General features: G+C 51.5%; 1 protein-coding gene across 7 annotated transcripts in view; it reads right to left on the reverse strand.

Moving 5' to 3' along the window:
- DTX2 (deltex E3 ubiquitin ligase 2) overlaps window positions 1-11,071 on the reverse strand; it is a 34,286-nt gene extending 23,215 nt beyond the window's left edge. For 4 of the 7 annotated variants that reach the window (XM_032707494.1, XM_032707492.1, XM_032707487.1 and 1 more), the window contains exons 1-3: window positions 11,015-11,071; window positions 5,810-6,192; window positions 1,293-1,878 (exon numbers count right to left, since the gene is read on the reverse strand). In XM_032707494.1, the coding sequence (XP_032563385.1) occupies window positions 1,293-1,878; window positions 5,810-6,116 (893 nt within the window). In that variant the 5' untranslated portion in view covers window positions 6,117-6,192; window positions 11,015-11,071. The other 3 variants (XM_032707489.1, XM_032707491.1, XM_032707488.1) reach the window with 3 other exon arrangements.
- Between the last annotated feature and the right edge of the window lie 10,346 nt (window positions 11,072-21,417).

A 21,417-nucleotide genomic window follows, 5' to 3' on the forward strand; every position in this document is an offset into this window, starting at 1 on the left:
AGAGGAGTACTGTGAATGCTTAAAGCACCACAAAAAATCACCAGGTGCAAAAAAAACCACCAAAAAAAGACCGTGAGAATGAAGAATAGGATGTGAGAAGTCATTTCACTCAGATGACCCTGAAGAGGGAAAGTCCTGATACAACACTAAGAAAAATACCTCAGGATTCAGCATCTTGTTTAAAACACAAATGAGAATCAAAATGAACCTCAAACCCCTGTGCCTTGTGTAATTAGCAGAATGTGCTTCCAACACTCTAGATCTCTTATCTCTTTACTTACCTGGAGTAGTTTGGACAGGTAACTCAGCCCTGGCAAGTTCCCCTGCAGTTTCTCAGGGGCTCACACAGTGGTTCAGCAGCTGGATTATTCCCAGGGAAGTGGGTGTAAGGCTCTGCACACTTCCAGCCGTTCACAAACAGAGGGAGCAGTCAGCCAGCCCTTGCTTGGTCAGATGCTCAGTGTCACAGACAGATCTTACAGACCTCTGCTAGCAAGGGCTTGTGCACAGGAAGAGTTAAGATCCTGAGCGTGGGATAACTGACCATGGTTTGCCCCAGCAGCCCATGCCATGGAGAGGAGATGAGATATCAGACCACAAGCCTCTGCTTTTCACTGAACTGGCAGCAGCCAAAAAGGCCTGAAGAGAAGTGGAGCCCGTGCTCTCACATCAGTAAGGTGCAAACACAGCCCTCCTTCAGCTCCAGCTGCTCACTGATGGGAGCTGAGAGAAGAGCCATGGTGAAATCCAGTGGCATTTCAGCTCTGCATCAGCACTTAGCCTGACAAATAGCCTGGACACCTGATTTTGGCAGAGAATTCACGAGGTCTCAGCCACACCCAATGAATGTAGTGGTCTCCTCCTTGAAGGGGAAGAGCTTTGAACACAGAGCAGAGTTCCACTCTATGTTTACTGCCTACTTTGAACTAAATAAATGTTTACAAGTCCCCTTTTAATTCACTCAGTCCCTCTCAAAGTTGTTTTAAAGCCTAACCTGAAATACCACCAATCACTATTAATTTTTTCCAACCTTCAGAACCTCAACCTGTCTGATTTCTCCAGTGGTTCAGGGAAGACTGGTAGATAGGGACTATATTTCAAGTGAGGAATAAAAGGAGTGGAAAGCAGAGGAGAAGCTCTTTCATCCACTGCACTGGATACACAGGGCACAAACCTCTGTCTCCTGGGGAGAAAACCCTCGTAAAGTCCTCTGGGACAGAGAGTCTCCTAGATAAGGCAGACCTGAGCACAGCAGATGTCTTGGACACACAGAAGTGAATTAGGGTCTGTACCTGACTCCGTTAGATGCAGACAGTCCTGTGCTGGGGCCCCCAGCTTGCTGCAAAACCAAGGTGCTCTGTGCATTGAGTCTCGGTGTTGACCTTGCTCCAGTCAAAGTCGGTTTGTTATAGGGCACGAAGCCGACGCTGGAAGAGCTTACTGACGCTGTCCTACCGGAAACCTGATGAGCAGTGGAAGAGTTGGGAAAGTTTATCATGGAGTGGCGGTAGCGCGTGGTGATGGGACCAGTCCCGCTGTTGGGCCAGCACTGCTGGCAAGAACAACCCACCCCCGTGTGAAGGGGTGCCGGGGAGGTCGTCACTGGGTATGGGGCGTCCAAGCGCCTCTGGACGCTGCGGCGGAACCTCGTGGTCTTGTTGGTCTGGACTTGAGCCACAAAGTCAACCTCGTAGTTGTAGCCCAAGGGTCCGAGGTCTACTCGCTGGTGGTTGGTGGCACGGGCTTGTTCCAGGAACACGCAGACGTTCATCTCGTACGGGGACCACCCGCCTTCGTCGTTCTGCCATTCCCAGACGATGCCCTGCCCCGCAGCGGAGTCCCCCGGGAAGACGTGCCTGCGGACAGCCCGCATCGTCCCTGTGTGGGGAGAGGGGGGGAATAAACACAGTCATTCTGAGAGCAGAGAATTAAGGAGGGTTTGTTTCTGCACAGATCTGTGGCGCCTACAAGAGGGTGGTCTTCCTCACCTCTCCCTCAGCAGGGGCACTAACAGAGCTTCTCCTCCCGACAGGGCTGGGTTTGGTCATGAAGCTCAGAGAAACGCAACACCCTCGAGATCCCTGTCCCTCTGCCAAATCTGATTGTGGGCTGGCAACAGGTTCAAAAGCTGCTGGGAGGAAGGGTGGGAAAGGAGGGAAGGAGGGAGGATGCAGATGCAGACACACCCGAGCACAAAGGCACAGCGATCACATATGCCTCCCTGACGTTAAAAGGAAAAAAAGTTTAAAAAAAAAAAAAATCAGGCTGAGGCACAGATCTGGTTTAAAAAACCCCAACTCCCACAGCCTTGACAACAGAGTAACTATAGAGACACAACAGCATCGGGAAGTGCTTTGCAGGAGCACTTAAGGGGCTTGAACACCCACTTTGCTACACAGAGGTCCAGGCAATTTTGGTCTTGGGAGAGTGGGTGAAGTCCCACAGGGGCAAGCACAAGGACTTTGGAAAAGGGACAGACAGGGCCAGCTTCTCTAGGCTCCTGACTGCTGGGAGATAGAGCAAGACTAGAGAGGAGAAGACAATGAAGTAACTAGAAGACAGCTGTTCAGACAAAGGGAGAGAAATGGAAGCAGACATTCTACTCTTGCAAGGCTGCTTGACAGCAACAGCAGGAGCTCAAACTCCCTGGAAGTCTGGCTCTCCAGGATGACTTCACTCCTGGGTACTTTATCCCTTTCTGCAAAAAAGCAGCAGCCTAATGAGAGCAAGGGAAGCCACCCAACAGGACAAAAGCTCTGCAATCTCTGCAAAAATGCCACGGGGCAAGCAAGTCTAGGGATGCAGGAAGGTGAGAGTGAACAGGGGTGCAACAAGTTGTTATGACACAGGAAGATTTCAAAGAACAGCACCAAGAGGAAAAAAACCAAATAAAACCTCTAAAGAGGTCATGAGAGTTATGGCACCATGCTCCAGGACTCCAGGTGAAAACAGGCACTTTACAACCAAAGCCTGAGGGGAACTGCCTTGGGATATCACTCTGTGGGGTGCAGGCAAGCTTCACTCCCAACAGGCACATCCCAAAGAATAGGGAGGACAGCCCACGTGGGATTCCACACTGCCAAAATTCAACTGCTGCCTGTGTTCAGGCTCTGGCTGGCTGAATGCTGGATTGAGGATATTGAGGATTTTTGCCTCACCCTGCTGTTATTTCTACCCAATAGTATTGGGATACTGTGGAAACTACTACAAGGTGACCTTCCCAGCCTGGAATCAATGCCTTAGTGGGAAGGCAGATGAAACAGCCAAAAGCAAACTCTAGCAATGACTGCTCCTATCCAGCAAGTCCTGCCTAGTTTTAGAAACACAAACCCAATGGCCTCAAAAGCTGGGTAACTTCAGGGGTGAACCCCCAAACAGGAGGACTGGGGATAAGACTGGCTGGGAATGAGATAGTGAGACATGCACTGCTTTTAGAGATGAGTGCAAGGAACCTGCTCCCAGAAAAAGGGGACTGCCACGGGTAAAGCAAGATGTCAGAAATCCAGTGGGACACATCTCAGAGGAGATTAGCAAGGCTGCCACTGCTCCACTGGCAGCTCAGAAGATAAAAGCAACACAGAGAGGGCTCAAGGAGTTTGCAAGCAACCTGAGTTTGTAACACCCCCAAACAGCAGCAGGGACAGCTTTTAGGAGTCAACAAGACCAAAGCCTCGCACTTGGAAAACATTCCCCTTCCCCCAGGCTGGCAGGGAAACTGGCATTCCTCTCCAGGGTGGGCAAACAGCTGTGGTCAGAGGACAACTCCTGCTGCTTCCTTGCACTCAATCCTAGCTAATCTACCTCGACCAGCAGCTGAAGCCCACAGCTAATCCTGCCCACAAGATCCCCCCCCACAGCTGTCATTCCCTGCTGGAGGGGACGCTGCTCCCATTAACACTGGCTTCCTGTTATTCTCCCTGGCTTCCTTTGAAGAGCCTATTTATCTGTCTAATAGCTAATGAGCAGAATACAACAGCCTATTTTTTGCACTGTTTAAAGATTTTTCATGGGGATGTTTCCTGCAGAGATTCTTTTCTCTAGCCCATGACAAAGTTCAGCTATCGGCTCGCTCGGAAACATTCATGTTTAAGGCAGAGCCTTGCAGAGAGGAAAAGCTTTGCCTAGAACTGGGCCATGGAAAGGGGATATGAGAGTGTTTCCAACAGTCACATTGCAGAGCACAGAGGTATTTGTGGAGGGAGGCTCACAGCCCTGGCCCCTTTGATCAGCATCCCTCTGGATCGGTGGGAAACACTGCAGGAGAGCTGTGGAGCAGAATCAGCCTTTTTGTTATTAACAATTCAAACTCAGATCTAGTCCAAGGAAAGATGAGATCATGCCAGTCAATATAATTTCCAAAATTGTGCTGGACTGTCCCCCAGACATGACAAACTCAGAACCACCCTGCAATGGACAATATCCAGCGGATGTTCTGAGATCTTTCACAAAGCTCTAGAGAGATACAAGACCTCTAGGGTGAGACAGCTGCACTCATGGAAAAGAATGTCCCATTTACACTGGGATGCATCTTTCACCCTCCCACAGGCTCTCTGCTCATCTTCACCAAAGAGTTTGGGACTGCTGCCCGTATGTTGGAGCACTGGCTGAAGGGCAAAAGGCTGGAAGGTTCCTTCACAAGTTTGGCAGGAGAGAACAGGAAAGAAACAGCTGCTGGTATGAGCTCTGGTGGTCCATGTTGTACTGCTCAAAGCCACAGCCTCAGCTGAGCTTCTTGGCGCTCAAACAGGCCACACTGGGCACACCTGCCAAGGCATCCAGCTAAGAAAGCTCCCCACCTCACCCAGGACACCGCTGGAAAAACTAATCTTAAGGTCACTAAGAATAAAACCACGGATGCAGCTGTGATGCTCACATTTGCTCCAACCACTTCCCTTTCCTGTCAGCACTGGATGATCGTGCAGTTGGTTAAAAAAATTGCTCATTTACTGCTTCAACTGGCAAGAAACCAGCACATGCCCCCCCCTAAAGCTTGGGGGGGATGCTCGACTGCGTCCTGGGGTGATGGGAGAGGTGTTGGCAAAGGGGAAACTGATGGATGAAGAATTTTCCAAAGCAGCCATTCATTCAGGGTGTGTAATTTGGGATCTCCCTGGATTTTCCAGGGATGAAGTGCATGCATTCCATCCCTGCCCCTTTTCTAAGCTCCAGCTGCTCAGCACATCTGGAGCAAAAGAGGGTAGGAGTCATCTTGGCAAATTCTGAGCTGTACCCCCAGTGAGCCCAGGAGAGAGGAGGATGGAAGTCAGGTCTCAATCCTGCTATTAAGCCCATCCCTTCCTCCCTGGGAGGAAGCAAGCCAGGCTCACACAGCACAAGTGCAGGGAATATTCTGCTGCAGCATTTTGGTGTTGTGTGGGGGCTGCAGGCTCTCACAAGCAGCTTGTGTGCGGCAGCATGCCAAGGTAAAGCAGCTGGCACTCCAGTTCCAGAGGGAACAAGGGATTCAAGCAGGAGGGCTGGAATCATAAAAAGGCCTTTTTTACGCAAGTGGTCTCGAATGGTTGTGGGTGGGGGGAGTTTCCAGCTCTGAGGGCTCTGGCTCACGAGCTGTGAGCTCTGGGGGTCCCATGATGATGTTCCTTGAGGGATCCCTGCTGCCTGCACCCAGCTCCACAGATTTTCCCACTCTGGGCAGCAGCAGAAGAGCAGCAGATGTGCCACCCCTCAAAGAACTGCCCAGCATGGCAGCAGACAGCACAGCTTTGTAGGGCTGTCCCACACAGAACGAGGTCCCCTTATCCCCGAGCACACAAGCAAAACCCCAGCGTGGGCAGGGAAGCTCCCTCACCTGTATCCTGCCGGAACTGCGTCAGGCTCGGGATGTCGATGACGTAGGGAGCCAGGACGGGATCCGCCCGTCCCAAAGGGATGCTGCTGACAAGCCCCGACCCCGAACGTCGGCCCTTCTGCTGAGAGGCCTGAATAACCTGCTCAATGTAGCTGCAGACGTTCCCTCGGTACGGCCTCCACCTGCCAAATTCATCCTGCCATTCCCACACCGCCACTACCGTGGAGTTGCTGCTGTGCCCCGGGGCAGAACCGGGGAGTCCGGATGGCCCGGCTGAACTGCTTCCCGCTCCCTGAGCTGCTGCCATGTTCCTCCCTGAGGTCTGGGCACGACTGGAAGAGGCAGCTGCGCTGGCTGGCCTTACACCATCTTCTCCTGAGGATCTGCAGCGAGAAACAAAGAGAGCACACGGAGCTGAGAATGATGTCCCAAATCCCCCCATCCTCCATCCAAACCACACAAGCCATTTGAGAGGAAAACAAGCTTCGACTTTGACAGAGGATGCATTTAGGAGAATATAGAGCAGCAGATTGGCCCCAAAACCCTTTGGCTGAGGGTGAGTGAGGCACCACCACCCACTCCCTGCCAATGCTGGCAACTTCTCTTTCTCATTTTGTGGCACCAAACACCACCCGAGTCACCACAGATCTGTATCAAACCACCCCCTGAGCCACTGCTGATCATGTCAGGGAGACCTGTAAGGCCTGACTGAGTTCACACAGACACTCACTAGCCAGGAATGTGCCAAGGCAAGAGGGCACTCCACCCCCTTCCCCATCCATGCTCAGCACCACTCCTGGCAGTGTTGTGCTCTGACCACCTTGTCGTGAGCTGTCAAATGCTCCTCAAACACTTGTGCACAGGAACGACTCGGTTACACGAGTGGTTCCCACACTCTTCTCACTGATCTGAGCTCCAGGGCTACACCATCAGCTCCATTCAGGCTTCTGACCACTCACCTTTGATCCAGGATCTGTCCCATGACTCTTTCTGTGCAGCACTGTATGTGCACACAAAGCCAGGAGACAATCCTTCATGCACAGTTTGCAAATCACAGCACATACACTTTTATAGTTGAGTATGATCCCAGCAAAGAATGGATGGGAAGGAGTACAGGAACACCAGGAGGAACACAGGGTGCTGAGGGCAGCCCGTGTTGAGGGCAGTGATCTAGTAAGTCCTCGAGATCAAAGCTGCAGCTTCTCAGGTTGGAAAACAAGGAACTCTTGAAACAAGGGACAATCTGCATCAAGGACTCAAGCCAGAGACTCAAGCCCTTAAGAGATGATTTGGGAAAGAACAGAGAATGTGATAGCAGCCCCAAGACATCCAGAGAAAGACACAAAGGCCAGTAAACAAATTCCAGCAACAAGAGATCACCACTCTTAGCCCCCAAGGGATGTAAAAAAGCAGACCCAAAGCCATCACATGGTCACCAAGCTGCCTAAAAGACACCAGAGGTCTGATATTTGGCATTCCTTGACCACTGTGTCATTCCAAGGAATCCTGTCTAGACCATCTGGACGCACATCTGTCCAAGTGATGGACAGCCACTTGGAGATCCCCACGTTGGTGCTCGTGCGTAGGTGGGTATGGCTGCGAATGAGTGAAATTCATTTTGTTTTAAAATAAAGTCGCCTTCTCCCTCCTCAGGTCTCACGTCACTGACTGCTCGCTTAACTCCCTGCAGTCAGCAGGGAGCTGTGAGCTTCCTTCCCATCAAATGGAAAAGTTCAGGTCTCCCAAGAGGCAGAGCAGCAGTGGGTGGCTTCCACTGGAGGATGCCATCTGCACAGAGAATGACATCCCTGCCGGATGGGAGAAGATCCCACGCTCCGTGGAGCGTCCCATCCATCATGCCCGTGTGGCTTGTTGGCTCAAAAAAGACACAGAAGAAGAGCGAGCGCAGAACAGACACACCCACACGTCTGCATTTATAAGAGGAAAGCAACACTTTCTCCAGGAATTCAGTGTAAATTAGTTCATGAGCTGCTCAGAGATTTTTACACCACACCCCCAGCTCAACTGGTGCTGGTGACAAAGTGCTCCGGATCACCAAGACCCAGCCCTGGTCTCTGCTACCAATCTTTTCCTTGTAATCCATTCTCCCCCAGCACACCAAAGACAGCTATTTTACTGCTCAAACCAGCAAATTAAGGCTTAAGGTATCAAACCCAACACCTGCCTCTGTCACTTCTTTTTATGGCAGGTTTCACACCAACACTTCTCCAGCTCAGGGACCACCAGCATGTCTGTTCTCAGCTCGGACCAGAGTGAGGCAAAGCCAGGCTGCAGGATTTTCTGTCCCACCCACCTGAACCCCAAATACAGAACAAACACCTTTTCTTCCCCCCAGAGTTGCTGCCCAGTACTCATCAGCACACCCTGCAGCCACAGGCAGAGCAGAGGGAGGCCATGAGGAGGGAGTCGGCGATTCGTTTTCCTTTCACTTCTGAAACACAGCAGCAGGAAATGGAAACGAGAAAACATCCCAGAAAAAAAAAAAAACCCACCTCCTCCCTGTGCCACAGGGATAACACTGGGATAACAGCTGAGTGCCAACAGCCAGTTGCTCACCCCTGGGATGGCAGCGATGCTGTGAACGCTGGACCACACGCGGGGGTACCCGGACTGGCTGCACGTGAGCGTCGCGTGCTCCGACATTCACTTCCCCATCAGGATGGAAAAATATTTCCTGCGCTGGGACTGCTGGTCCAGAGGAGGAGCGAGGGGCGTATTTCAGCCTCCTGCCAGTTCTCACTGAACGCTCCTTGAGCCAGCAGCTGTTTGCACGGACCGGGAAGCGAGGAATGCGGGAGAGCCTCAGTAAGCCAAAATTACATGAGTCCCCGAGTTAAGGCAAACAAGGGAAAGGAAAGGCCTGAAGTTGCAGTTCCTGAGTCCTCCCTGAGAATTCGGGAGCACGCAGATATTAGTTGAGAAATTCAATACTGGAGGTGCTCATACAGCTTTCAGACCACCCCCTTGGGCTGCCCTGTGCATTACACCGTGGCAGAAAGGGTTTGAGGCAGAGCAGGATGTGGTTTGGGATGTGTTACACATCTCACCTCACATCTTTGCTAAAATCCCACGGACTAGAACACTTCACCTTGACCTTTAAAAATGCCTTGAAAAGCCGAAATTCACACCAACCCTAAAAGCTCTGTTTATTCAGCAAACAGTCCTGGCACCAGTCAGAAATCCTAAAGCCCAACTTGCCCCAAATGAAAACAAAACCCTGTGCAAACTGAAATATTCCGGCCAGCTGCCCTTCACTTCAGAGGTAATTTGTAACGTGGGCTCAGAGCTTGAGTTTGGATTTGTTTGGTGGGAACTTTACACCCAGCACAACCTCTGAAACATTTGCCCACATGGCTTTAATCGGGGACTTGGACAGGAAAAGAACTGGGCACATTTCAGCTGTGTTTCCCAACAGCTTCACTCCCTGCTCCTCAAACTCCAGCAAATGGTGGTGAGAAAGCAGGGGAAAGGGAATTAAAGCCTTTGAAAGCCATGTTTAATTCTGTTCTACTTCCAGAAAGCAGAATTTTCTTTCGCTTTAAATGCAGGATCTTAAAATTCATGGGTCTGAGAATGATTTCTAAAAATGCCAAATCCTTTTTTAAGTTTCTGAACTGAAATTGCCAGCGCTGATAAAAGTTTAAATGAAATGTGAGCTTGTACCTGGAAATGAAAAGGAGCCTCGGGAGCCCTTGAGCTGGGCTGAATTAAAAATAAAAATCACCAGATTGGTAGAATGGAGACTTTTCAGCGGGTTGCTCAGAAAGGAGGGTGCCCAGGAGGGATTTGTTAACATCACTTTGAGAGACAGGACCGGGAGGGCAACAAAGATCCCACGGGAAGAGATTACACAGGGATTAGAGGAGCACATAAAGCACAAGGAGGCCACAGGACCGCAATAAGACGTAACCCTGTGCAGGCTGCACGACTGGAGCAGCTTTACACGTGCCCTGTGCCCCTCTGACCCCAAACCACCAGCCAGAGCCCCCACAGCCCCTCACACCAGCTGAGCTGCACTTCTGGGTGCAGCACAACCCGAGCTGTGAACACAGTGATGCAACACGGCTGGAAGCTCTTGCCAGGTAACTCATACCCAAACAAACCTTTCCATACACGAGCACCCGGCTCCGATCAGCAGCAACCAAAGAGCAAGAACAGAGCACGGCAGCAGAGAGGGGATCACAGCAATAACTCCCAGCACAGACTGATCGGTCCTGCCCTCTGCCAGCCTCTGCTGATCCACCCGGCACAAGGCGGCTGGGCTGACAACTGAAAGAAGAAACAAACTCGGCTGCTCCAAACCTGGACTGCTTCCACTCAAAACAAGCTCCAAGAGAGTTCCCCTCAGAGGGGGGGAAACAGAGACGGCAACTGAGGCGGAAACAAAGCGTCTGCCTGTCAGCGAAGCAGAGGGCTGGCTTGGGGCACCGATGAGTAGGAAAGCTGAGGCAGCGAGAGGAGGGAAGGTGCACCTGAACACGGGATCACACCAAACAAACCCTGCGTCCAACCCTCCCGCTCCAGGGTCCTTCCGGGCACCGAAGGCGCGTTATTTATCTGTGGGCAGACCGTTGACCGGCCGGGTGCGAACCTGGCACGACCTGGAGAGCTCCTCCAACTCCCCAAGGGCTTCGGCTCGCAGAGGGAGCTCCGGACGCGCCGGGAAGGGCCGAGCCAGGTCCTGCCTCGGGGAGCCGGTGGCAGGGGCCGCCCGCCCACCCCTCGGGGGCCTCCCCCTCGGCAGCACCCGCACACCCACCGCAACCCCCCCCGGCTCCGACCGGCCCTCCCCGCTGTCACGGGCCCGTCCCGGGCCACTCGGGGGCCGGGCGGCACCGCCCGCCCCGGCAGCGGCGGAGGGGCCGCGGCCGGGGCGAGGGAAGCCGCGGGGAAGGCCCCGCTGCCGGCCGTGCCCCGCTCCGAGCGGCCCGGGCAGGACGGGCCGGGCTCAGGGGAGGCCCGGGGAGGCCCCTCACGGGCGGCTCGGGTGGAGCGGCGCAGGGAAGGGGGTGCCCGGCCCGGCCCAGAGCTCTGCCCAGCCTAGCCCAGTCCAGCCCAGAGCGCTGCCCAGCCGCCCTCGTCCCCTCACCCGCTCGGTCCCGTCCCCCCGGTCCCCTCACTCCGCTCGGTCCCGTCCCCCCGGTCCCCTCACCCCGCTCGGTCCCGTCCCCCCGGTCCCCTCACCCCGCTCGGGCCCCGCCGCCGCTCCCGGTGCGCGCTCCCCCAGGTTCCGCGCGTGCGCCCGCGCGGCCGCCCGGGGGCGTGTGAGGGGGCGGGGCTCAGGGGGGCGGGGCCGGGAGAGAGAGGGATGTGATTGGTGGAGACGCGTGAGTGACAGCGGGGGGGTGGAATAGTGAGTGTGTGTGTGTGTGTGTGTGTGTGTGTGTGTGTGTGTGTGTGTGTGTGTGTGTGTGTGTGTGTGTGTGTGTGTGTGAGTGTGTGTGAGTGTGTGTGAGTGTGTGTGTGAGTGTGTGTGTGTGAGTGTGATTGTGTGTGTGAGTGTGATTGTGTGTGTGAGTGTGATTGTGTGTGTGTGTGTGAGTGTGTGTGTGAGTGTGTGTGTGTGTGTGAGTGTGTGTGTGTGTGTGAGTGTGATTGTGTGTGTGTGTGTGATTGTGTGTGTGTGTGTGAGTGTGTGTGTGAGTGTGTGTGTGTGTGTGAGTGTGATTGTGTGTGTGTGTGTGATTGTGTGTGTGTGTGTGATTGTGTGTGTGTGTGATTGTGTGTGTGTGTGTGTGTGTGATTGTGTGTGTGTGTGTGATTGTGTGTGTGTGTGTGATTGTGTGTGTGAGTGTGATTGTGTGTGTGTGTGTGATTGTGTGTGTGAGTGTGATTGTGTGTGTGAGTGTGATTGTGTGTGTGTGTGTGTGTGTGAGTGTGATTGTGTGTGTGAGTGTGATTGTGTGTGTGAGTGTGATTGTGTGTGTGTGTGTGTGTGATTGTGTGTGTGAGTGTGATTGTGTGTGTGTGAGTGATTGTGTGTGTGTGTGTGATTGTGTGTGTGTGATTGTGTGTGTGTGTGTGATTGTGTGTGTGTGTGTGATTGTGTGTGTGTGTGTGAGTGAAATAGTGTGTGTGATAATGTGTGATAGTGTGTGTGACAGTGAGTGTGTGTGATTGTGTGTATGATAGTGAGTGTGTGATAATGTGTGTGAGTGAAATAGTGTGTGTGATAATGTGAGTATGATAGTGTGTGTGATAGTGTGTGTGATTGTGTGTGATAGTGAGTGTGTGATAGTGTGATAGTGTGTATTATAATGAGAGTGTGATTGTGTGTGATAGTGTGTGTGATAGCGAGAGTGTGTTTGTGTGTGTGTGATAGTGAGAGTGTGATTGTGTGTGTGATAGTGTGTGTGATAGTGAGAGTGTGATTGTGTGTGTGATAGTGTGTGTGATAGCGAGAGTGTGTTTGTGTGTGTGTGATAGTGAGAGTGTGATTGTGTGTGTGATAGTGTGTGTGATAGCGAGAGTGTGTTTGTGTGTGTGTGATAGTGAGAGTGTGATTGTGTGTGTGATAGTGTGTGTGATAGTGAGAGTGTGATTGTGTGTGTGATAGTGTGTGTGATAGTGAGAGTGTGATTGTGTGTGTGATAGTGAGAGTGTGATTGTGTGTGTGATAGTGTGTGTGATAGTGAGAGTGTGATTGTGTGTGTGATAGTGAATGTGTGTGATTGTGTGATAGTGAGTGTGATTGTGTGTGATAGTGTGTAATTGTGTGTGTGCTAGTGAGTGTGTGATTGTGTGTGATAGTGTGTGTGATTGTGTGTGCGATAGTGTGTGATAATGTGAGTGTGATAGTGTGTGTAAAATAGTGTGTTACTGTGTGTGATAATGTGTGTGTAACAGTGTGTGATAGTGTGTGATAGTGTGTGTGTAAATGTGTGTGTGTGTGAAATAGTGTGTGCAGTAATATGTGAGTGAAAGTGTGTGACAGTGAGAGAGTGATAATGTGTGTATGTTAATGTGTTTGAGTGAAATAGTGTGTGTCATAGTGTGTGATCATGTGTGTGTGTGATAATGTGTGTGAGTGTGACGTGTGTGGTGGGGGTGTGTGTGTGAGTGTGTCTGACAGTAGCTGTGCAGGAGTGGGATGTTGGATGTGAGTGTGATACTGTCCATGTGAGCATGTGTAACACTGGGTGTGTGAGATGCTCTGTGTGAGTGTGGTACCCTGAGTGTGCAACAACGTGTGAGTGTGACCATGTGTGTGATAGTGTGTGATGGGGTGCATGTGGCACATAACAGTGCAGCCTCTAACAGTGCACCCTCTAACTGGGTGCTGTAGGAGCTGCTTTCTCCACGCTGCCCCGTCCTGTGGGGATGTGGATGTGACCACCAAAGCCAGATCCAGCCTGGATCAATCAGCTGCTCAGTACAGCCCTGAGGATTTCACTTACATCTATGCAAATCCAAAACAAAGCCCTGGAGATGCCTGTTCCTTGTATGAGCAGGGATGAGGGTGGTTAAACACAACCCTGTGTGTGCAGATTTCTCCAACAATAGGGCGCTGCTTCCTCCCAGCTGCTGCACCTTCCAAAATATGTATTTATTTAGGGATTCCTTTAATCCTGGAGCACCTTGCAGAGACCTGGATCACTTCATACTCTGTTAGAGGTAGGTCAGACACCACCTAGATTTTTGCCTTGATGGATGCAGAAGTCAAAATCCTACTGAGACATTGTCAGCAATGATCATAGAACCATAGAATCATTTAGGTCAGTAAAAACCCTTAAGATCATCATCATTCTTTCAAAACCAGGAAGCATTCACCAGTCCTTATCAAATGACTTTAAACCTCCCTGGACTTTACACCCAGCAATACTGATTCACCCATGACATGATACATCTGCTCCCAAAGGCTTATAAAATAAAGGACATTATTCTTGGGCTGAATAGTTACAGCAAAAATAACATATAGAATCACTTTATGCTGTAGAAATGGATACATCTAAAACTCTTCTTCCAGGGTTAAACACATAAGAATTTTCTTTACAGAGCTTATATAAGATTGGTTTTCTGCCAAAAATGTACAGCACCAAGCACATAACCACAACAGCTTTGGTGAAAACCCTCTGAAGCTGAATCCCCCCCCTGATCAGCATTGTATATAAATGCCCATGGATTTCTCTGTTCTAAGATGGATGAGACTGTCACATCCTTGAGTTCAAAATACTCACAAAGAACTAATAATTGCCGAAAGTGATTGATAGCCTGCTCGTAATGTGTCTGCTTAAGCAATAAGACTCACATTTACAACTCAGGTGCTCAGGATTCCTGTCTCCTACGGCTGTAATTGGTAACTGGAGAGCAATGCAAAGGGTTTTTTCCTGAAAAAAATAGATAGGAATGTTTTATAAAGCCATGCTGGGAGCAGACTGTGTGATCCACGTGGTTGCATGGGTGCAGAGGTGTCAAATATCCTCTGGTCCTAAATAGGAAAAGGTTTCAGGGAGAATCGAGGATGGTGAAGAAGGGATTCTATCGAGTCTGGCAGAACTGTGTGGCAGGGCTGCGAGAGGAAGGGATGCTCCAAGTGAGGAGTCCTGGCTGGTGAGGGAGGCTGGGCGAGGTCTTTGGGCAGTGCTCCGGGGCTGAAGGGTGCTACAGATAAGGGCTGCAGGGTGGGGGAGAGCAGATGTGCACTGGGTGCAGCTCCTGGGAGAAGGGAAGGGCTGTACCCATGGGGGTAAACCAGCCAGGCGGTGGCTGAGCTGTGTGAATAGTCTAGAAGTGCATTGGATTTATTTTAATTTTTATTTTTTGAGCGGGGATTCATGACCTGATCTTGCATCAAGGTCCCTGGAAGGTTCTGCCAGACATGACAGATGGCTGAGGTACCTCATCTCAGCAGCACAAGTCTCCCTCAGTCACCCTTTTCCCACACCTCTCCCTCACTTGTCCTGTATGCCGTGATGGTCCAACAACCTGAAAGGGGTTAGCAGGGCTCAGGCACCACGTACAACAGGAGTCTGGGGTCTGGTGGCCAGTTGAACCTGTCAGATGCCACTGCACAAATTCCTCCAGTCATTCTGTGTGAAGAACACCTTCTGTGAAGATGCTCTCTGAGCTTGGATGTGAAACTCGGTGTCCTGCTCTCCCTAAGGACCCTGTTTTTACAGGGATGCAGACCTCAAAGTCCTGACTGCCTGCTAAAATATTGCATATTATATTTTATATTATTTTTACCCTAATGATCCAGAGATTTTAACACAGTTCCTTACAGATTTTTTCCCAGCTTTATCCCTTATTTCCCATGTTCTTCTTTCCCACACCCTTCTCTGCATGCTCCCCAAATCAGTATGCAAAGCAGGGAGTCCTCCAACATGGGATCAGCTCCTGTCTGATCCATCCACACACTGAGGTAATCAGTCAAATATTTGCCTTCCTCCTGTTTCTTTTCTTGCAGCAGGACTGGAAGGCTGTTGAATTAATTTCTCCATGGCTGCTCTGTCTCAGGCGGTTTTGACTCAAGGTCCTACACTAATGTCTATAAAACCTGATGCTTGGGGCTCTGTTAAATTGCCAGGCTTAGGCTGGTGCTCTGGGGAATAGCCTGGCCACTTAGGAAACAGCCTGTCCAAGCTCTGCTGGGATTGCTGCAGCACTTTGAATTCACAGCCCACTCGATTTCAGATTAATTTCCCTGAGCAGACAAACCCAAAGTGACAGAAATTAGGAAGAAATTCCTCTGCAGGCAGGGGATAATAGGTGAAATTTTGTTTCATTTTCCTCTGCAGCAGCTGCTGCTGGTTCTTGCTGGGGACTGATTAGACAAAGCAGGGGTGGATCTGGTGTGGGCATCCCACTCTTGCTAGGTGACCTTGCTCTCCAACACCTGGGATTTACCTACTGAAGGGGACATGTTCCTCATCCCTGCTGGTGGTGGAAGATGCCCCATGAGCTCAGCTAAACCCTCTATTCCCCACTGCCTGCCTTCTCCAGGGAAATCATGGAATCATGAATGGTTTGGGTTGGAAGGGAACTCAAAGCTCACCTCCTTCCACCCCCTGCCATGGGCAGGGACACCTTTCACTAGCCCAGGTTGCTCCAAGCCCTGTCCATCCTGGCCTTGAACACTTCCAGGGATGGGGCAGCCACATCTTCCTCCCTGGCTTTGCTAAATCCAGCCAGGAAACTCTGGAGCCCAGTCCTCTGGGTCGAGTGCCTGTCTCCTCTGCTCTGGCCACCCTCCCCTCGCCATTAATGTTAATTATGGACAGGACTGGTCCTGCTTTGCCTTCTGCCTGCTGTGCCCACCGCGCTGGCGGGTCCCTGGGGGTTCCCAGTGGAGCTTTGCTCTCCCTGACCGAACCAAACACCCCTCCCGGCTGCCGCAAGCGCCTCTCCCTGAAGCTGGTTGCCACCTAGTGCACGTTCAGCCGCCTGGCAGCCGACAAGGCGATCCATCGCTCCGCAGCATTCCCGCAACTAAATAAACCTCTAAAGGTCCCTTCCAACCCAAGCCGTTCCATGGAGTGTCAGGCTCGGACACGGCATCTCCACACAGGTCCCTGCCCCAGCGGGCAGCGATGTCCACCCCGACTGTCTTGTCAGCCTGCGTGTCCCCAGACAGGTCACCACTTCCCAGCCGCACACTTGGGCGTGGTCTGGGCTCTCAGGAGTGCGTTTAAAAGCACTGAGGCTGCAGCACACCCAGCTCACAACAGCGATGCTGCAGCAGAAGCGGGATGCCTGAATTCCCCAGGGCTGGCAGAGAAGCCAGCAAGTGCTGGTCCCACTGGACACCTCGTATACGTACATAAATATATACCTACACATATAAATACACACACATTCATATATATATGTACACACACACACCTATATACATATATATGTCAGCTGTTCCAGTGGATCCCACTGCCAAGAGTCCAGTGCAGGGTGAGGTTTCACCCCATGGAGATAATGACACCCAGAAAAGGTAGGGAGTTACAGACATACTCTAAAGCTCATTCCCACAGCGAGTGCCCTTGCTGTGACCAACGTGGGTGATGGAGAGGACCCAGCTGCCCGTTTCCCATCCCCTCTTCCCCGCTGTGATCCGTGCCTGCTCCTCCGCATCTCTGGATGCCGGCTGGAGCCCACGGCGTGGGTCAGCCGCCCTCTGGAGAGCCTCCTGTCAGCACTGCGTCCTTGGGCTGCTCTTTCTCACCTGGCTGAGGTGGTTTCTGCAGCACGTTGGGCAGGAAGCAGATTACGGGGAGGAACAAAGGTGATTTTGTCTGGGGAGGGGATGGGTACCTCTCCCGCAGCTCCAGCTTGCTGCAGCTGAGTGCAATGCTGGGGCTGCCACCGCCCTTTCCTCAGCCCTGCCTTTACTTCAGGACTTATAAACCGCCAGAAAACACCTTAAAATTAGCACAGAGGTGTGTTAGGAGCACAGCTCCTGTTGCACTGAGGCAGAGCTAAATGTTAGGACAGGAAACCAAAATGCTCTTGTGCTGCATTTTACACCTTTCCCTTCTCCTAAGGCTGCTGGACACAGACTGGTTTGGGGGTGAGAGCTCCTCTCCTGGGACCCCTATCACAGGATCCCATCTGCTGCTCGTGCTCCGGAGCAGCAGGAGGAACGGAGGAAGGAGGGATGGCTCATCCCATTGCAGGTGCAGCATCCTTCGTGCTGCTGCTCCCCAAAGCTCAGGCAGCAGCAGGAAACCCCTAAGTACACCGTGATTTAGCTCAGCAATCAGCAGGGGAATCCTGTCATTCGTTATAAGCCCGCTAATGGCTCACAACAGCAACTGGTGTCCTGAGGATCAGCTCAGCCCCATCCTTCCCTCCTGACAGCAAGGAGATGCCTTTTGTTTCAGCTTATGGCTTTTTTGCATGGCACCAGGTTCTTCTTTACACCCCCAAAACAATTCCTGGCCGTGGCCTAGGACACAAAAACAAGTTTATCTCTCCTCTCTGTAGTTTCCTGGCTAATTGAAAAGGAAAATCAGTTTTTATTATCATTACTGTATTTTTGGAGGCTCTGTGTTTTCTTCAGATTTGTGAGCCACTTGTTTTCCCCATCTTCCACCCATGACCGAGCTGCTGCCAGAAAACAGATCTGCTGGAAATGCCACCTGCTGCCATAGGAAGCTGTGGTAGGTGCTGCTCGTGGCACATGGCAGATGCTGAGTGGATGTGGGGATGGCCCTGAACCCTCCATAAGCCACTCTCCTGTGAGCATCACTGATGTCTCTGAGTGTCCCTGCCTGAGTAGGCAGCAGGACCATCAAGAAGCACAAAAAGAGCTTTTTTTTCCCCGGCACACAAGAGAACAGCCTTGCTGTCCTGTGGAATTTTATAATTAGCCTTTCTTGTGTTGTGGCTGCTCCTCGAATAAGGCTGGCTGTGTTTTCTTCTCCTCGGAGCAGCATAATCCCACAGCCTGATACTGCCAAGCCACTCAGAGCACATGCAGGAAGGATGCAGACATGGAAAACATCTGAAATGGTGCTCAAATGGCCAGAGGAATCCCAGACAGGGTGGAAAGCATCTTCAGGCTGCTAATCTTATCCCTACATGCCCACATTAGGGCAGCTTACACTCCTGGTCCCCAAAGCCTGGATGTGGATCGATGCTGGAGTTGGCGATTCCCAGTCCATGGGCCTGGCAGACAGCCAGGACAGCAGGGAGTTTATCAAAGTTTAGGCAAAACAGACTTAAAAGGCACCTTTGAAACTTTCACTCATGATCTGGTTAATTAGAACTTTGCTGCTACTGGGGAATAAAAATGCCTAATTGCTAATTACTGAATCCCTACAAGAAGGTAATGGCAGAAGCAGTTGGCAACAGTTGTAGCCAGAGCTGTCTTTGTGAGGACTTAAAACACGAAACACAGGCATTTTAGGGCATTTAAGGGTCTGCCTTTGTGTAGGAATGAGTAAACAACCCAGCAGCAAGAGCCACGAGGCAAATGCTGCCCCCTGTGAGAGTGAATCCTGTAGCTCATAAGATCAACTTGTTCAAAGCCAAAATCACACCAGGCTCCTAAAATTGCTGGGAAGCTTAAGATTTCATGAGACTGGAAAACCCAATATGTTTGGAGGTTCTTTTTCCATGATTCTCAAGCCTGTTGGGACCCAAAAGTCTCACATTACTCAACTTTCACTTGCAATGATGGTTAAAACGGTTAAAAGGCTATAATGGTTAGAAATTATTAAATGCACACAATTCCTTTTGAAACAAAGAGATGCCCCAGTTGGCAGCTGAAGGAGACAACATGAATGTGTAGAGCAGGAGGTGGTGGAGGTGGATGGGAAAGGTTTCTAGCACAGGACATCCTTCACTGCAGGCTAAGACAGCAAGGACGGGGCAGGTCCCTCTAACGCCCTCAGCAGAGCTGCCTTGGATGGCCAGGCAGGAAAAATCCTGAAAGAAAGGACCTCTAAAGGTAACTTCTTGCCCAGGAACAGGCAGGGAGGACCATGGTTTGTCTGAGGAGCAGGTTCCCAAATCCCTCAGGAGGGGTAAGAGGTTGGGACTGTCCCCTCCCGTTGCATCCCAGTGCTGGCTCAGGCATCGACAGAAATATTTCCAGCCAGATGGTTGTTGCTGACTTCCTCTCCAGGTGGGCACTCAGACAGCTGAGGAGGGAGGTGGGAAGGAGCTGAAAAGCCCAAATCCTCTGAAAAAGCTTCTCCCTTCCCCTGAGGCGTAACCCAGGCTCTGCCAGCACCCAATTTAAGGATGTGTCCCTGCCTGCCTCCCTGAAACCCGAGCCATTCCCTCCCCGCCATGTCTCCTTAGCAGTCTTCCCTCTCTTCCCTTCTCTCTCCTTCTTCTTCCTCTTCTTCCCCCTCCTCCTCCCTCTCTTTCTCCTTTGCTTTTGGAATGACCTACCCCAGGATGGGATGCAGGGCTGCCATCCTGCTGTAACCCAGCAGCAGCCACCCCAAAAGTGCAAAGAGATGACGGGCTGGAGTTGTTCTGTTGATGGATGAGATCCTTTTTCTTCTCCTTTTATTATTTTTTTAAATTTTTTAAACAAGATCTCACCTAAAGAAAAAATTCCTGCCTTATCCCCATCACCTCTTACTGGGAATACTAATTTCGACCATTATTTTTAAATTTTTTTGATAACTAGCCAGCTCTTTCCTTTATTTCAAAAGAGAATAGATATTTCTGGGATTTGATATACCCTCTTTTATACTGGAGTGAAATTATCAAACAGGTATGTGGATTTATGATGCTTTTTTTTAGGTCAGGGTGGTAATTACAAATAATGATCTGGTGGGGTGGTGGTGGATGAAAGACTGTGATTTCTCCTGGAGTTACATGAATATTAAAAAGTAGAAGAAGTGACAAATAGAGAGCAGGGGCTCATTCCAGCTGTGGCCAAGGGGTACAGAAGGAACCAAAGGGGACTGAAGGACCTGTGAGGTCTCATGTCCAGGTGGGAGGAGGGAGTTTTCATTGTGGGCAAAATGCCGGTGGGGGACAGTGTGTCTGCTGTGGTGTGTTATTTGGGGTGAAAGCAGGGACTTTAGAGCCCTGGTCTTCCCCTGGGAGTTTTGCAGCAGCCCCAGTGGGCAGTGCTTGTGCAGGATGGGGGTGATGTGGGGTTTGCTGCTCCTTCCATAGGGTGCATGATGGGGGGTGCTTTTACAGGACAGCTTGCAGGACCTCAGTTTGAAGGGACTTCCAGAAACCCACATTCAGCAACCCTTTAAATCATAGAATCCTCACAGAATCACAGAGGGGTTTGGGTTGGAAGGGACCTTAAAGCTCATCTCGTTCCACCCTGCCATGTGCAGGGACACCTTCCACTAGCCCAGGTTGCTCCAAGCCCCATCCAGTGTGGCCTTGGAGACTTCCAGGGATGGGGCAGCCACAGCTTCTCTGGGCAATCTTAAAAGGGATGTTTTGCTTTGCTGCAGTGCCACGATGTCTAATTATGGCTTAAAAGTAGTTTTTAATCTATAGATATTCTGAAAGGACCCCAACATCCCTGGGTGCAAGGAAGGGGGTTCAGTTCACAGCTGAACCCTGAGCGTTGGGGTGAGGATGGAGAAGCAGGTGGAAGAGCAAGGGACAGAGAAGGCAAAATCAGGTTTTCCCTCTCTGGGGTCGGCCGTGGCACAGCACCGCAGTGGTTAAAGCCCGCTGCCACCCTTCCAGGGAGCAGGAACGCGCTGGCTCCGGCACAAAAGTGGCCGGCGATGACAACGTCCCTGCGAGCAGGACGCGATGCCGGGGTTTGGCCGGGGCAGGGCGGCGGAGGGGCCGTCTGTCAGCCCTGCCCCTCCGGAGGGCGGGGAGGGCCGGCGGGACAAAAGGCGACATTATTCGGCGCTGCAGGAGGGATGAATGGAGTATTGAAAGCCACCACCTCGGCGAGTAGATTGGTTTTCATCCCCCATCACTGAGCCGTCTGTCTGTTGGCGGGTCTCCTCCTCTGGGCAGCGGGAGCTGAGAGAGAGACCAGGGAGGAGTAACGGGGCCCTGTCCCATCCACAGAGGCTCCATCCTGCACCTCCATCACCTCGGGCTGGTGCACATAAAAACCCTTGGTCCACCATCATCTCTCTCTGGTGCAGGCAACAAAGCCTTGATCTGGAGGCTCTGGAGACCACTCAACCCACGATCTTAAGGGACCT

The sequence above is a fragment of the Chiroxiphia lanceolata genome, chromosome 20, assembly GCF_009829145.1.
Source record: "Chiroxiphia lanceolata isolate bChiLan1 chromosome 20, bChiLan1.pri, whole genome shotgun sequence".
NCBI classification, from domain to species: Eukaryota; Metazoa; Chordata; class Aves; order Passeriformes; family Pipridae; genus Chiroxiphia; species Chiroxiphia lanceolata.